General features: G+C 45.1%; 3 protein-coding genes across 3 annotated transcripts; 2 read left to right on the top strand and 1 right to left on the bottom strand.

Annotated features, from left to right (window-relative positions):
• Positions 1-736: 736 nt before the first annotated feature.
• LOC108571863 (synaptonemal complex protein 1-like) lies at positions 737-6,806 on the top strand. The gene is made up of 4 exons (XM_017934017.1): positions 737-836; positions 922-1,131; positions 1,200-5,496; positions 6,797-6,806. The coding sequence occupies exons 1-4, from the start codon at positions 737-739 to the stop codon at positions 6,804-6,806; spliced, it is 4,617 nt and encodes a 1,538-aa protein (XP_017789506.1).
• Positions 6,807-7,875: 1,069 nt separating this feature from the next.
• On the top strand, positions 7,876-8,485 carry LOC108572351. The gene is made up of 2 exons (XM_017934576.1): positions 7,876-7,920; positions 8,197-8,485. Exons 1-2 carry the CDS (start codon positions 7,876-7,878, stop codon positions 8,449-8,451), a joined length of 300 nt encoding a protein of 99 aa, XP_017790065.1. The 3' UTR covers positions 8,452-8,485.
• A 1,396-nt stretch (positions 8,486-9,881) lies between these two features.
• LOC108571856 (hairy/enhancer-of-split related with YRPW motif protein-like) lies at positions 9,882-11,477 on the bottom strand. Its single transcript, XM_017934004.1, has 3 exons — positions 10,999-11,477; positions 10,631-10,845; positions 9,882-10,270 (listed from the first exon to the last, which is right to left on the bottom strand). Exons 1-3 carry the CDS (start codon positions 11,475-11,477, stop codon positions 9,882-9,884), a joined length of 1,083 nt encoding a protein of 360 aa, XP_017789493.1.
• Between the last annotated feature and the right edge of the window lie 5,288 nt (positions 11,478-16,765).

Below are 16,765 nucleotides of genomic sequence, written 5' to 3'. Positions count from 1 at the left end.
GGCATCATTGCGATTACGTATCACAATCTTCGTCGCGTTTGAAAACAACAGCATGTCCGTATAACGATACGCAAAGTTTCAATAATAGAAACCATTGTCATAATAGCAAAGAAAAATCAATCTTTCGGATGATAGGACAAGAACGTTGAAAATATACGAACATTGATAACTTTAATAAATGTTTTCGATGCTATACTGATTTGTGCGGTAGTGTGTAATTGGTTATATTTGTAAAGCACAAACAGAATCATAATTTGTAAAATATCAAAGTTAATTAATAGTTATCGAATACAACAAGCTCGGTACTATTGAACGTTCGAGTGATACGTTTATATATTATATTGAAAATTTATAACATACGATAACGTTTTAATTCCTGTAACGTATTTACAAAGTTACGCATGATTAATTAACCTTCCATTTTGCTCATTAGAAATGCGCCATATTCTGTGTTTTAAGACTTTGTAGTTGCAATAGAAACTAGCTGAAGTTTTGCGTAGGAATTGCGTACGTAGTTTCTTGCGATAGCCGGCGTATCAGTAGATTGGCGGTTTATTTCTGCTTGTTGTTCGAAGTTTAATAATTAATTAAGTAATTAATTATAGGGTAGCGAGAATTTAACGATTAAGAGTAAGGAAAAGGAAAAGAGACGTAGAAAGTTACTTTAATCGATACACCGTGATAAAAAGAAATGATTATCGTTGAATATATTTTTAAGCGGTTTTAAGAGTCGAAAATGGCTAGGCGAAAAAGTTTAAACAAACGTTTATCTAGATACAATAGACGCAGTGCTGGTTCTGCTATTCTAGATCCCGATACGGAAACTTTGGGCTCTGGTATGTTTATGTTGCATGATTTTCCGTAGGTTAGATTTTATGTCATAAATCGAAATACGTTACGATACTAGCCGCCACTTTTCAGAATATCCATATTGGTGGAAAAATGTAGAAACTGACACAATAGTACGACCATCCGCAGGTTCAAGTATATTAAATCAGACAAGTCGTCATTTAAATTCTGACTCAGAAATAGAAGCAAGCCAAGTTGGGAATGAATGGTGGAAGGTGTTGGAAGGTTCGAATATGTCAGATTTATTAAAAATAAAAATGAACGTTAAGACTGCTGAAAAAGGTACGGATGCTAGATCTACAAGTTAAATCTTACAAAATTATTTAGTATTAATTAGAATGTTTTATTAGGTGCCGCTAATAACAACAATACACCAACGTCAGAGTCTGAAGAAGAAGTGAAAAAAGCAAAAACAAGGTTTACAGTGCATTCAAAAACAAAAAGGGACAAAAGTAATGTTTTTTTAAATGCTTCGAACGATTCTGCAGCAACAACTACAACTGAACTTGGGCAAATAGAGAAAAGAAAAAGTTGTACGGCAGTTGCTAATTTGAAGCGTATAAACAAACTAGGGGAAAATAGTTTGAATCAAAGCGAAAAAAGCAATGAAATTTTAAAGTCAAAGCCTAAAATATTTCATAAAAAGTATGGAAATAAAGATAAAAATGTATTTTTGGATATATTAAAAGAAAGCAAGTTAGAAACTTCCTCAAAGGCAAAGAGTAATAATAAGTTGCAAACAGCAACAGAAGCTCCGGTGGAGCCAGATCACTTTGCATTATCTTTCAAGAATGAAAATGTTATTCCACATTTGCCTGTACCTAAAGCACAAAGTACAATACTAAAAAGTAATACTTCATCTGGACATAGTAACAAGAGTAGCAATAATAGCGATATAGCTGATAAAGTACTGAAAAGAAAGTCTAAATTGTTAACACGTCATAACGAAGGAAATGTGAAAAGAAATCTATTTGAAAATGCATTTGAAGACCTAGAATCGACCGGCGAAGTAAGAAAAAGCGAGTTCGTTGGTGAAATTCTCGAAGAATCTGTAAAATCTTCAAGAATCTCTGAAGCATCGGGAAAAAATGTTGGAGAGAAACACGAACGCGCAACTTCACCAGTGCAAAATGTTAATCTATTTAGCAAAAGCAACATATTGGCCAATACTTGTGCTACATCGAGTGATACATCCGATCTAAGCCGAGATTCTAGGCGCGTTTCAAAGTCAAAGACAAAATTTTTCACCAGGCCACGCAAACATCAGGCGCAGAATCGTTTTCAGAACATATTCGAAGAAAGCGACGATATCGATGTGTTTGCAACATCTAAAGCGAAGGTTTCGTTAAATCTACCAGAAGAAGAAAATTCCGCGTTGAATAATATCGAGTTTGTTCAATTGGGAAACGAAAGAGAGGGAGATGATAGTGAAAGCAGCAAAGAAAGTATATACTTATATTGGAAATCGTCAAACACTTGGAGCGACGTAGGAGTTTCGGAAACAGCGGTGGATAATCTTTCCACGAATAAAGCAGAAGATAGAAGAAGCTCGAAAAGACGTTCGGGCAGATTAGATAGCTTGCACAGGCAACTATTTTTGCACGGTGCGAGCAAAGTATCGGAACAAGAAGATGTTGAAACGAGTCGAAGAAGGAAAAGCAGGAATAATATGGAAAATGAACCAGCTGAAGCTACCCATGTTTCTCCAAGGCGAAGCGTTCATTCGAGAGAAGATAAAAGTGTACCGCGACAGAGTAGCAGGAAGAAAAGTAGAACCTGGAAAGAATCAATTTCCCCTGTTGAAATAGAGGAGGATGTACCAGTCGAAAGCGAAGAAGATATCTCGAAGAGGCGAAGCGATCGTTTGAGCAAATCGAAGAAGCATTCACTTCGACTATTTGAGAGTGAGACCGAAGCAGAAGAAACTGAAGTGGATAGTCCGAAAGAGAGTAGCAGGAGGAAAAGTGGAACGCAGAAAATATCGGTTTCCCCTGCTGATATAGACGACGATGTACCAGTCGAAAGTGAAGAAGATATCTCGAAGAAGCGAAGCGATCGTTTGAGCAAACCGAAAAAATATTCACTTCGACTTGTTGAGAGTGAGACCGAAGCAGAAGAAACTGAAGTGAATAGTCCGAGAGAGAGTAGCAGGAGGAAAAGTGGAACGCAGAAAAAGTCAGTTTCCCCTGTTGAAATAGAGGAGGATGTATCAGTTGAAAGTGAAGAAGATATCTCGAAGAAGCGAAGCGATCGTTTGAGCAAGTCGAAAACTGTGAGTAAGACCGAAGCAGAAGAAACTGAGGTGAATAGTTGGAAGGAGAGTAGCAGGAGGCAAAGTATTCCACGGAAAGAATCAGTTTCCCCTGTTGAAATAGAGGAGGATGTACCAGTCGAAAGCGAAGAAGATATGTCGAAGAGGCGAAGCGATCGTTTGAGCAAATCGAAGAAGCATTCACATAGATTTATTGCGAGTGAGATTGAAGGAAACGAAACTGAAGTAGATAGTCTGAAAGAGAGTAGCAGGAGGAAAAGTGTAACGCAGAAAAAATTCGTTTTCCCTGCTGAAATAGAAGATGACGTACCAGTCGAAAGGGAAGAAGATATGTCACAGAGGCGAAGCGATCGTTTGAGTAAATCGAAGAAGCATTCACATAGACTTATTGCGAGTGAGATTGAAGGAAAAGAAACTGAAGTAGATAGTCTGAAAGAGAGTAGCAGGAGGAAAAGTGTAACGCAGAAAAAATCCGTTTTCCCTGCTGAAATAGAAGATGACGTACCAGTCGAAAGCGAAGAAGATATGTCGAAGAGGCGAAGCGATCGTTTGAGCAAATCGAAGAAGCATTCACATAGACTTATTGCGAGTGAGATTGAAGGAAAAGAAACTGAAGTAGATAGTCTGAAAGAGAGTAGCAGGAGGAAAAGTGTAACGCAGAAAAAATCCGTTTTCCCTGCTGAAATAGAAGATGACGTACCAGTCGAAAGCGAAGAAGATATGTCGAAGAGGCGAAGCGATCGTTTGAGCAAATCGAAGAAGCATTCACATAGACTTATTGCGAGTGAGATTGAAGGAAAAGAGACTGAAGTAGATAGTCTGAAAGAGAGTAGCAGGAGGAAAAGTGTAACGCAGAAAAAATCCGTTTCCCCTGCTGAAATAGAAGATGACGTACCAGTCGAAAGCGAAGAAGATATGTCGAAGAGGCGAAACGATCGTTTGAGCAAATCGAAGAAGCCTTCGCTTCGAAGCACTAGGGAGACACCTGAAAAGGAAGACGGTGAGAATAGTCTGCTGCGGAGGAATATTAGTCAGAATAAAGTGTTAAGGGCATCAGTTTCGTCTGTTATGGAAGGGAATGGAAGAACGAGAGCTTCGAAAAGTATTTCGAAGGGAGAAAAGGAAAGTTTGGACAAAGCAGGAAAAAGACGGACGTTGAGTAGCAGAAAGGAATCGGAACCGGAGGAAGGTGAAAGCACGGCGGCGAAAAGGCAAAAAAGAAGTTGGAACAGATCGGTTTCGAATATCGGCATAAATGAAACTGATCAAGATGATAATACTAAGAGAAGGAGCAATCGTGGGAATATATCAGAGAAGCAAGCGGATAGTAGTAAGCTTGCTGGCGAAAGTCAAGACGAGAATTTAACCGTACGGAAAGAAAGGAAATCAGTTGTAGATAAATTGAACGTAGAAAAAGTGAAAGAAGATGCGAACAGAGAGAGTAAAGGTTTAAATAGCCCAGCAAAAGGACGAAGAAGTACGAAGAAGAAGTCTAAAACACGATTTAGCAGTTTGAATTCGGATACTGTTAACGATAGAAGAGATATAAGTATTTCGAAGGTGGACGACGATAACGATGTAAAGGAACGGGAGGAAAATGCTTGGAACGTGTCTCACGAGAAAGGAATAGAAAACGAAGCGGCGCGTACCAGTAAGGGGCAACACGTTTCAGGGAGTCCGAGCGGAGTGTCCGGTAAAATGTTGAAAAGCAACGTTTCGAAAGGGCAGAAAAGTATCAAAAGCTTCTTCGATTCGGTTAAAAGGTTACCACCGTCGCTGGAGCTTGAAAAGGAGGGAACGGTAGCAGAGATAAATAAGAAATTGGAGAAAGTGAAAGAATGGGTGATGGTTGGCGTGAACACGGGGAAAAATAAAGATGAGAGAGAGGGATTGGCGAGAGGGAAGAAAGTGAAGGAGGACGGTGAGAAGAGGAAGAAGGTGACATCGGAAAAGCAGCGGCCAGCAGCGAAACAAATTCACAAAGCCTTCTTGGTGAACGGGCAAATGTACAGAGTGCCACGGCTTCCCCGTCCGAAGCACTGGATCACGGATCGTCTCTACAAGTACCTGTGGAAACGCCTGGAACCGAAGTACAAGCTGCAAACGAGAGTGGTGTCTGAAAAATTTATCATCCAGTTGTCGAACGTAACGACGTTAATCGCGAAGCATAAATCGTACGAGAAATACAAAGTGGAACTGTTGGCGTTGATGAAAGAAATGGCACGGCTCGATCTGATTCGTACTCGAAACGATTTTTATAATTTTTGCCACGAGTTCTTTCCGTACGAGCTTCGCATTAAGACGATGCCAATGCTGTTGCCGGGAAACGAGATAAATATACCGTACGACGCGAGTACGTTACACGTGCCCCTTTTGCGCATCTTGATTACACATTCCTTTTCTTTATTTTCAACGATAATGTATTCAACGACAAAATTTGAATAGGATCGAATAAAAGTATATTTTTCTATTTTTCTGATCACACAAGTGTCGGTATTCCAGCTGTGTGGAAATCGGGGTGAAATGGCGCGTGTGAGGTATGCACGGCGAAGTTTCCCACGCGGCTGACACCCCAAAGGATTAACGCCACTTCCCTTTTTCAACGCGGCAACTACATTCGGGCTTTGTGCGCACAGGTATGCACTGGTACGTACTGGTTCGATTTGTCTTGCTATCGATAAGAAATCCGTTTCGTTCCGTTCGTTCCGTTCGTTTTATATCCGCCCTGTGTCCGCCCCTGCAATCGCATCGCGTTTATCGTTAAGAGCGTTTCGATGAAATTTTACCGGCTATTTCTGTCGCACGAACGCGTGACGAACATCACGATCACGGTTTTACAAATATTTGCCGGAAATCGAGCGTGGAATGAACGTAACACGCCGCTTGAGCAATACGTGACACGATCAAAAGAACGAACAGACACAGATAGTAAAGAGCAGCTCTTTCCAATTTACGTAACGTTACTCTGTAGTTAAAGACAAATAGATTTCCCTCCCCGTCGTAAACCTGTCGCGTTCGGTCGTATTGGAGAAAACGAAAGTTTTAATTAACCGAACGAATCTGACCGAGTCTCGTTTGAAGTTCAATCTCTAATGGAACGACCGTCGCAATTAGGCGAGACTTATTTTACGCGCACCACCTCCTATAGTACGTAATGTTTGAACGAGCGTTCACCGTACGGGGGACACGTGACGCGGCACGCGCCGCTCGTTATTCCATCGCTATCGGCGATTGTTTCCCCTTATTTAATCAAAATTGCAAGTTGCCTATGTTTTCGGAAGGGAGAAGACAGGTTGGATCTCTATCAACCGATGTATCCTTTTCTCCGTATCGATCGGTTTACTTGGCGATTAAAGTACTACGCGTACAGTGGGAGGGAGAGTCGTCGAAGCGCGTTCGAATTGCGTTTAACCGAAGTGAAAAAAACGAGTGGCTACACGCTCCTGTCGGAAATATTTGCCACGTGCCAGGCTGATTTAGTTACTTTGCTTGTTCGAATATAAGAAGATTGACGTATGACGCATCTTAGCAGCAACTACGTATATATTTTTCATAGTTTTCTTTTGTAACAAATCGTTTGGTTATTTGACGGATGGAAGTTGGACTGGTGCAAGAGTACATACATACATATGTATATCGGATGCTGAACTAGTTTAAGGACATGGTGAAACGCAGGTACGTTTAAAGTACTTTGGTTGACGTGAGCAACGTTGGATGGTGGTGGTCTTGCTTCCTTTTTTCCTTTCTTCTGGACTGCGTTCAATTTCTCGGTAGCGAATATCGGCGAGAAAAATCGATGGAAAATGTAGCTAGAATGTTAGGACAGTTATGAGTTCTCTGTGGGCAGATCGAGGCAGAGAGTGGCACGTGGCGACATCAGGGCATCAGGGAGACGGTGGCCGCGTGTCGTCGCGTGTCGTCGCGTGTCGTCGCGTGAGAACAACTTGGCTCACACGCGTTACCTCGCGCACGTGCGTACTCGATACCCATTGCGCCTAGGTTCGCGTATACGCATGCGTACGCGCGGCCGCGCCACGCGCCACGCGCCCAACACGCTCCGATTTTCCATTTCTTAATCGATCCCGATAACGATAAACGACGCTATTCTCTCGTCCCTCTCTGCTACTCTTCCGACTTGCTAATTGTGCAAAAATCGATTTACCCATTTTTAACGAAATACCTATCGTTTAATGTCCGCGTTCATTTTCATCGATTTTTCACCCTCGTATTCCCAATGGACGAACCATGTATCATTCGTGCATAGCCGTGACGTTCCAATCACTCGCTTACGTTTGATGGTAACTTTTTGAAAAACGTCGACTCGGTGTTGATCGAAAAAGAGTAACATCCTCGAGTATGTTAAGACGGTAGGAGAGAGAGAGAGAGGTGTAATGTGCGCGTAAGCAAGAGGGGCGAAAACGATGGGAAAAAAGTGAAATTGGTTTACAAAGTCCTCTGTACGGAAGTAGTACGCGACGAGTGGTTGCGCGGCGGTGGTGGGGAGGGTTCGTACGGTACGGCATGGTACGATAAGATCGGGCTAACCGAGGTGATAAATAGGACGGTGCACCGCTTCGGAGCGGTATTTGGTCGCGTGACACCGTGGCGTGCGTATCGATTCGCAATTGGTCGGTGGGCACGGAGAGGGCTAGCACCGTCCAAAAATCAATCTTGTGTCGCATACAATTTTCGTTGCGATCGAAACGAAGGAGTGTACCTTTGAAATACGCTCGACTCTGCTCCCTGTCGTCGATATGTTGAGAAAATTGCTGAGCAAATCTGGTCGTAGACTCCTCAGGGTAAGCTGACGACGATAATTATTCTTTCGCACACACGCACGCACGCACGCAGGCACGTTTCTGGCGCATTCACCCAATTTCTCAGCCTCCGCGTTAACCTAGTCGCACTATTCGGTTCTCGTTATTTCGCGATCTCGCGAAAACTGTTTGTGAAAGGCCGAGCTTTCCTTTTCGATTCGTTTCACTGCTATTCGACTGGGACGCTATTAACGTTAATTTGCGTACAGCGAATAATTCGCGAATGCTTATGTAGCGGGGCGTTACTTGTATTTGCAGGCAATCAAGAAATTGTCGACGAGAAGTCACAAGGCGAAAAAGTCAGGAAACTTGACCTCTTGGCACTCGGCCATACCGGAGTTGGAGACGGCGTCTCTCTCGTGGTCCTTGCCGTCTCTGGACGCGAAAAGCATCGACACGTATACGACCTACGTGGCGGAGAATTCGGAGGATTGCATCTCGATGTGTTGCTACTGCGACGAGTACGAGGAGAACCAGCGGAACGAGAACATAGAGAACGAGATGATGATCTAACGAGGCAGGCGACGTCACGATCTCCGCTTTACAAACCCACCTGTCGCGAGAACATCGACGAAACCCATCGACGAAACCCATCGACGAGGAGCTGAGAGAACCTCGACAATCCGTTCCACCAAATATGACGTAGCTGTGCACGTTCGAATACTTTTTTCATCTGGTTGTATCTTCACGTCGTAGATAGTTTCTTTTAGTCTGTATAACGCAACGAACCTCCTACGAGATTACATAGTAGATAAGTACGTCGGCACGTTTGGATGGTTAACCCGACCGTGGCCGTATTTTCTTGTACACGTTGAAAGGTATTATTTTTTAGCTGTCGCGGTCTTCCGAAGAACGACTACGTATGTATCGTCATACGTGATATCTAACTACGTAAATAGTTTGCAAGCACTTATTTATTTGGAATTTCGATCTCGCAATTCGATTTGCAATTTCAACTATCGCGATCCTAGCGTAAGAATCTTTTGTATGGTAAGGGTTGCAGAGCACCGTTGCCTCTGCATGCGAACGTAAGTACATACTATAGGTAGGCTGAGCGATGCGCGCGTGTACATAGTTGTATATATGTAAGTATGTATGTCCGACGAGGCTGTGACTTTTTAACTGGATAGGAATGTCGTAAATAAAATAGTTTTATCGACGATTGCCCGTGTGTGTTCCCATGACCCACCCTTGTCGTACGGTGGTCGATCGGTGGAAAGGGGAGGAGAATTAAGCGCGATAATTGGACGGTTCGCCGGGAACAATGGCCACGTGTCCGCGGTCCATTATTCCTTCTCGACAATTAGCTTCACTCCCCGTGGATAAGACCAGCAGCCGTGGCTAACTGTCCTTCGTTAGCGAATTTCCGATTTTGCGGATGAGGTTGGTGAATACCTCTTTAGGTGAATACCTCGAACGAGTGGCGAAACTGGTTTCCTTTGTTTCTCCCTAAGCGAGAGCAATAGTTTACCGTGGCAAGCTGCAAACTGTGAATCTTTGCATAAGAATAGTTAATACTTTGCCGCGTTATACGTAGACACGACGCGTGAGAATAGAGAGAGGGTGGGGAGTTGGAGTAGGTGGAGCAGGGGAGTAGGGAGGAGCAGATCGGACGGAAAATCAACAGGCTGTCGTTTCTTTCGACCACTTATCGTTGTTTTATTGCAAATCTCTATTGCAAAAATATTTGAGCGTTTGTTCACGTAGCGGTAGAAGGTAGCGGCGATTGAACGTTTAATGGCACTTGTCCGACGCTTTAGAAGGTTACACACGTAAGTACATATGTATCGAACGATAAGTACGAGAGAAGAAATAAAAAGATAGAAAATAGTGTTATTTACAATAATACGTTTACATGTTATATACACACGCTGTACAAGATGGCTGCTCGTAAAGCGAGAGTCGAGCCGTATAATAGATAATATCTTGTTGGATCGCGATCGTCAGTAGGCCAATTCAGCACCCCAGGGCCTGTACGGTTTTCCGTGCTGCTGCTGCGGATACTGTCCCGGGTACTGGCCCCATCCGAGAGCTGTTCCACCTAGAAGTGGCGGCACGGGAGTGCCGGGGGTGCCGGCTGGCATTCCGGAGCTCGCCGGCTCGTAGCTGGTGCCCGACGTGGTGGTCGTCGGTGGAAGGGACGCGGTTCCCGCCGCGGGGGGATGTTCGCGATGGAAGCTTTGCAGGTGAGAGAGCAGTCGTAGCCTGAGAGGATCTCTCTCGTCGAGACCTTCCATCGTGACCAAGTAGCGACCAACTTCGGCGGCGCATTCGCCCCAGCCCACCGCGTGATAGTCCATCGCCAGCTTGGTGCTGTCGTAACCCTCCGGACCTGTGCGATTTCGAGAGAAATATAGGCATGGAAATATAGCCTGTCCACTGGGACAGGTAGCGTGGGAACGGTGTTTGGGAGGAGGAGAAGAAGAAGAGATATACTGTATGTAGGTGTTTGGAGGGGAAGAACGTTTCCCACAGGGTTCGACATCTGCCCCAGCCGTGGGCAACTCGCTGCCTCCTTGACGAAGGGTGCCGCGCGGGACACCCCACCCTACTACTACCTAACTCGCCAGCAATCGTGGGAACACCACTTCGGAGGAGTCGTTGACTTCCTGTGCGATTCAGCCGGTCGCAGCACCTGCTCTCTCGTAGGATGTACGTCGCGAGATAGGAGGAAGTTCCGGAGGAAGCTCACCTTTGTTTCGAAGGGTTCGGAGATGCTCGACGGTGAGCTGCAAAATCTCCGCCTTTTCCAATTTCCCGCTGTGAGGATCCCTCGCCGCTGCGGGTACCAGTCTCCGCAGCTCGCCGAGGGACGCGTTGATTCTGTCGCGACGTTTCTTCTCGATCATCCCCCTTCTTCGTTTTCGCGACGCGTGCTGACAGGAATCGCCTCCCGGCGAATTGCACCTACGGCGAAAAAAGAGAATCTCGGTAGGTACGGAACCCTTTCGGGAACAATGAACGTTTAATTACCGCGTCGTTCGCAGTTCGAAAGGACATATGTGCGCGATACTAGGATAAAAGACGGACGGTGGGGTCCAAGTTTAAATCGAAACTTACGGTTCTTTGCCACTCTCCTCGGAGAACACGTCGTCGCAGTCGGAATCGCTCATGGTCCTTTTCAAACTTCTCTGTTGCTGCGACGCTTGTTGCTGCTGCTGCTGCTGCTGCTGCTGCTGCTGTTGGCCGTTCTCGGCGACGTCGATTTTCAAATCGGGGAACTCGTGACTGGATCGAATCTCTCCGGTGATGTCCGGCCTCATCCCCGTCAGATCTTGATGATGCCTCGGCATTTCTGGCCTGTGCAACTCCGGCGGCTGGAGACGTTGCATCTCGTGATGATGACGCGGCGGTGCATCGGGGTGATAGGAGGGATGAGGCGGCGGTGGATAGCCCCAGTGGTGATGGTGATGATGATGAGGCGGAGCAGGAGGAGGAGGAGGATGACCGGAAGGTCCGACCGGAGGACCGGTGGCGATCTCCGATGACAGCAGCGTGCTGTTTTCGTCCGTGGATCGCGCAACCACCACTCTCCACATTTTCTCTGCGAGTCACGGAGGCACGCACGGAGGACGAACAGATTCTTGAGGCGTAGACGCGTAGAAATCGGCTGGCACGATAAATCCTCATTTAAGAAGCGAGGACGTCCATCTCCGACGAAAGGAAGACGCACCACCACCGAGAGAACGCGGCGTGTGCACTGGTCGCGTGGCGGCCGACGTATGTCGTGTGCGGGAGGACCCGGGGACGACACACGACCGCGTGCCCCGTTTCGGTGGTGGGGACTGGCTGCACCTCCGCAGGGTGGGGGCAACTTGCTAAGGTGAACCGCTGTACGCCAAGGGAGCGGCGGAGGAGGGGGGGGGGGGGTGCGTGCCGCCGTGCGCGGCGATCAAAGGGGGCGATTTTCGTGGGAACGCTCGTGGCGCTTAGCTGGTCGCACGCTCCGCACCCCTACGCTCCCCTCCGTTCCCCTTCCGCTCCTCTCCCGCTCCCCTACTGCACGTTCTAACGGAGATTTCGCAAAATCTCCAGCCCCCGTCGTCTTGGCGACGTGGTTCGGATCGGTGATTCGGAGGTGGTTACCGGAGGCGAGAAGGAGTGAAAGGAGAAGACGGTTGTGGAATCGACACTCCCACGGTGTAGATGACTCGCGGAGGGTGGCCGAATACGAGGGAGGGTGCGATCGCGATAGACCGTTCTCACCAAGCACGCGCTCGCACGATTATCCCTATGGGAACCGACTCGACTAATCGCGCGTCCTTAACTTTTTCTCGCTCGAGCCGGAACCGGGAAATGGGAAGCGGCGCAAGGGCGGAGTTGGTGTCCGCACGCGACTCGCGCACGTGGAGTCGCGTGTGCCCCAACTATCCTTCCTTCTTCGAGTATACGAAACTGACTCCTGCGGCGGTACCACTTGCGACACCGGTATATTTAGATTGACAACTCGGGGTGGACGGTCAAGTCCATCTCGTGGACAAACATTCGTCCGACGATCCCCCGGTGTAAAGCAAACACGCATAAAATTAGACGATCGGCCGGGCGATTCTTTGGAAAACAAACCACTCGGAATTCGATCGGAGCGGTGTACGCATCGAATGGGACGCGTATCGATTTGTTCCGTTGACCATCGACGTTGACAGTTGGCGGCGCGGCACAATCGCCCGATAATTGCTGGATATTGTTCGAAGAGCGCGCGGACGGCCCCGCATATGCCTACGCTGACCGCAACCGTGCTTTACGATTTGTTGCTGCTGCCTCTCTGGAAATATGAATTTATCGCCGATCGCGTTACACCTTTGGCACCCTCCTTTCCCTTCCTTTCATTTCGACATCGATCTCCTAATATTCTCCTTCCTGCTCCACGCGAAAACCTTTCTCCCCGGGCTCTTCCCGAAAATCCACCGAGTCACCGCGCGTCGCGACCTTTGACGGCCCATCTGTGCCTCGCCGATTAATCGACTCTCTCCGATTAACAGCCGGTCAACTCGAATTACCGGCTCGTGCCCGGCGCTGCCGCGTCGAGTAGTGAAGCCTCCTACTTAAACGAACGTAAGTATGTATAGGTTTGTAAAGTCGAACGGGAATGACCGCACCCTAAAATTGAATCCCCATTTAAAAATCACCCCAATCGTCGCGGCGATTCGCCGCGGTTCGCCGCGGTTCGCCGCGGTTCGAGGCGTCTCAATCGAGGAGAGAACAAGTGCGTCGCGGAGCCGTGCTCGCTCGTATATTAAACTATTTTTTTCCCCGTGATTCGAAAAGGTGACAGCTGTCGCAGACGTCCAGCCCGTCTTTCTCTGCGGTTCCGGATCGCGCACCTATCGAAACCTGCGGTTCGTTAACGCTCCGCTTCTTCTCCCTTTCCCGCTTTAGCGCTTAACCAGCCTTCGATCGATCACGCCTCGAAATTTTACAACATCACCGGCTATTGTGCGAATTAACATGCCTTTGATCGATCGTTTTTCAATCGAACTCTGTACTCTACCTACTCTACCGCTTAACCCCATGGGTATACGTATAGCCGTCGATAGGAAATTAACTCCCTGCTTCCCTTTCCGCCCATTCTATTCGAGATTTATCGAGTATTTGTTTTATCAGACGCATCGAGAATTCGAAATAAGAACTCCACCTTGTTTCTTCCCGGGCCGCATAGGGACTGCGCTATTGATAGAAAAACGAATGAATACTATTACCACAGTTCTAAGACGTTTAACGTTTACGCTGCTGTTCCGTACGACAAAAGTTATTTTTCATACGGAACACGTGGCTCACGTTCGGCTCACGTGGAATGTACGGATCAAGAAAATATCGATGCCTAAATAAAAGTTATATTCTATTTTTAAATGATTTTTACTAACGTTTACTAAATTAGACCTTCAAATCTACCAACTAAGTAGCTGGCTGGTACTGCACGACTCTCCCCTACATATGTTTGCTACGTAACGTTGGTTATACCAAGCATATTTATATATACATATACATATATATAAACTCGAACTGTGCCTGTGCGTATTTCCGGCTCGTGTTTCGAAATCGTAGATAGAGGCTCTGTTACTTAAACGAAGATCAAAGAAGCGCGAACAGAAGGTTCTCATATTACGATAACAGAATGCGCGCGGAGATATCTGACGAGGAACGCGGCTCGGCTGGCGTGCGAGAAGGGTAGCGAGAAAATCATTTCTATTGGCTCAGGAACGCCTAAGCTCTGTCCCGTCAACGGAACGTCCAGTCGGCTAGAGAAAAATCATCGATAACTCCTTCTTTCCGAACAATTTCTCCGCTTTCAGCGTTGGAGAATAAAGCGTGGACCTTCGGCAACTTTCACGTCTAACTTTCAACCCGATAGACCCTTTGGATAATTAATTATTAACAATCTTTGTGCCCGTTGCGATCGTTGAACGAAACATCGTCCCCGATAACGCTCGATATCTATCGAACTGTAAGCGACGTGTTGATCAAAATTCCGTTAGAATGTAGCTAAGGGTGTAAGCTTTCAGAAACGTACTTGAAAGTTTGTGAAATGTGCCCAAAAAAGTAGGAAATTAAGGAAACATCCTAGAATTGCGTCTTACGTCAGTTCCGACATTCGGCCCGTAAATTGTTAATAACTAATTATCGAAAGGATGTAGCGCGTTATAATCGATATGTGAAAGTTGCCAAAGGTCCGTACTATTTTCTTCGATACTAAAAGTAAACAAATTCCTCCTAAGTAATGAGATATCGATGATTTTTCCCTAGTCGGCTTGATTTACCCATTTCATTGGTCCGCTGTCTACGAGGAGGAACTCACACACCTCTCGACCAATAGGAATCGTTTCTCGGTATCCTTCTCGCACAGTAGTGCGTTCCTTGTCTAATACCTCCGTGCACATTCTGTTATCCTGATAAGAAATGGCATTAGTGTCTCGGACCGGTATTTTCTGTCCTTGTTTAACTCACGGAGGAATGAGTTGAACAAGGAAAAAACGAGGGATAGACGAGGATAGCACAAGAGAAACGAGTCAGACAAGGAAGCATATAGGGTGAGACAAGGACAGAAAATTTCAAACCGAGTCTTCTCGCGTTGGTGACGGAACTACGATTTTTTAATAGGAACACAGAATGTGAACAGAGGTGTTAGACAAGGAAAGCACTAGACAGAGAGAGAATGTTTCCTACTGGTCCGCTGGCCGCTCAGCTCCACGTCCCACGCGCTGTATCAAGTCGGTCGGGGAAGAATCATTAATAATTCAATAATTGCGATGATTTTGTGAACTTCTAGGATTGAAGAATGTAGCGTGGATCTTTAGCTACTTTCACATATAGTTTTTAGTGCAATAGACCCTTTCGATAATTAGTTATTAACAATTTTAGTACGCGATGTCGAGAACGATACCGCATACCGTTAGGTACCTTGACAGTTTTTCAATAATTTCATAGCTTTCTACTAAATTCTCGTACACGTAACTGAACGAATCTGAAAGGCAACTCTTTCGGCTACATTCTCGTATAATTTTTATTAACATATTCCCTCTAGTTTAATAGTTATTAAACATTCTTTGGAAGAGTATTACACCCGTCGCATTCAATCGTAACACGTTTTCGTTATTTCCATAGAAATGCGTGACTAATCATGCACTTTGACGTATGGAGAATGTAGAATGGACTTTTATTTATCTTCTGCAATTAGTTTGGTAACCGTAAGTGGTGTGGTTTATTAGATATTAGCAATTATTTGTAACAGTTGACGATACTCGAGTACGATAAGTAGGGGACTGTCTCGTATAATGTTTAATAGCTCCTAAACTAAACCGAATAGGTTGATAAAAATTATATGAGAATATAGCTAATGGGGTTGCCTTTCAGACGAATACAGTTAGTTGTATGAGAATTTAGGAGAAAACTACGAAATTATTGAAACACCGTCAAGATATGTGGTATCGTTCCGACATCACGTACAAGAACTATTAATAACTAATTATCGAAAGGGCCTAGAGCATTGAAATCTATATGAGAAACTAGCTAAAGGAATCACCTTTCGAATGCATATATGAAAGTGCATAAATTATTCGTGTAAAGTTAGAAAATTAATGAAAAACAAGAAATGTGCGGTATCCCGTTCTAAATTTGCCGACAACCCGTACTAAAATTGTTAATAACTAATTATCGAGAGGGTTCAGTGTACTAAAAACTATATGGGAAAGTTGCTGAAGGTACACGCTTCATTCTTCAATTCTAAAAGTTCACAAAATCATCGTAATTATTCAGTTATTAATGATTTTTCCCTGACCGACTTGATTGGCTCGTGACAGGCGGAATATGGCGGGCCCCCAGCCAATAGGAAGCGTTTTCTCTCTGTCCTTCTCGTACACTAGTGCTTTCCTTGTCTAATACCTCCGTTGACATTCTGTGTTCCTATTAAAAAGTCGTAGTTCGCGTCATCAAACACGCGATGGCGGTGGTTTTACATAGAAATGGCGGGAACTGCAACTTGGGAATTAAGTGTGGTTGTATAATTATATCAAATTATTCTTTTATTATTTCTTTGTTTCTACTGATTTTTAAAAACACAAATAGTAATGTGCGCAATTCATTTTCAAATCATATTGGATATGTTTTTTTTAAAGATCAATAATCACGATCAGAGTGAGCAAATTCACTCAAGATAAAGAAGTCACGATGATAACTATCGTAAATGAAGTTAAATAATTACCGTGATGGTGATTACTTTCTGTCCGTTGAATCCCAGTTCTAACATGGAACGATACTTTAATAAAATAAATATTGTAAAAAAAGGACATTCTTAAAATATCAGTTTTATTGCAAACATTTTAGATAAGTTACA

The sequence above is a fragment of the Habropoda laboriosa genome, unplaced genomic scaffold, assembly GCF_001263275.1.
Source record: "Habropoda laboriosa isolate 0110345459 unplaced genomic scaffold, ASM126327v1 scaffold34, whole genome shotgun sequence".
Classification (NCBI taxonomy): domain Eukaryota; kingdom Metazoa; phylum Arthropoda; class Insecta; order Hymenoptera; family Apidae; genus Habropoda; species Habropoda laboriosa.
The sequence above is the reverse complement of the archived record's forward strand: the minus strand, read 5'-3'. Positions and strand labels throughout refer to the sequence as shown.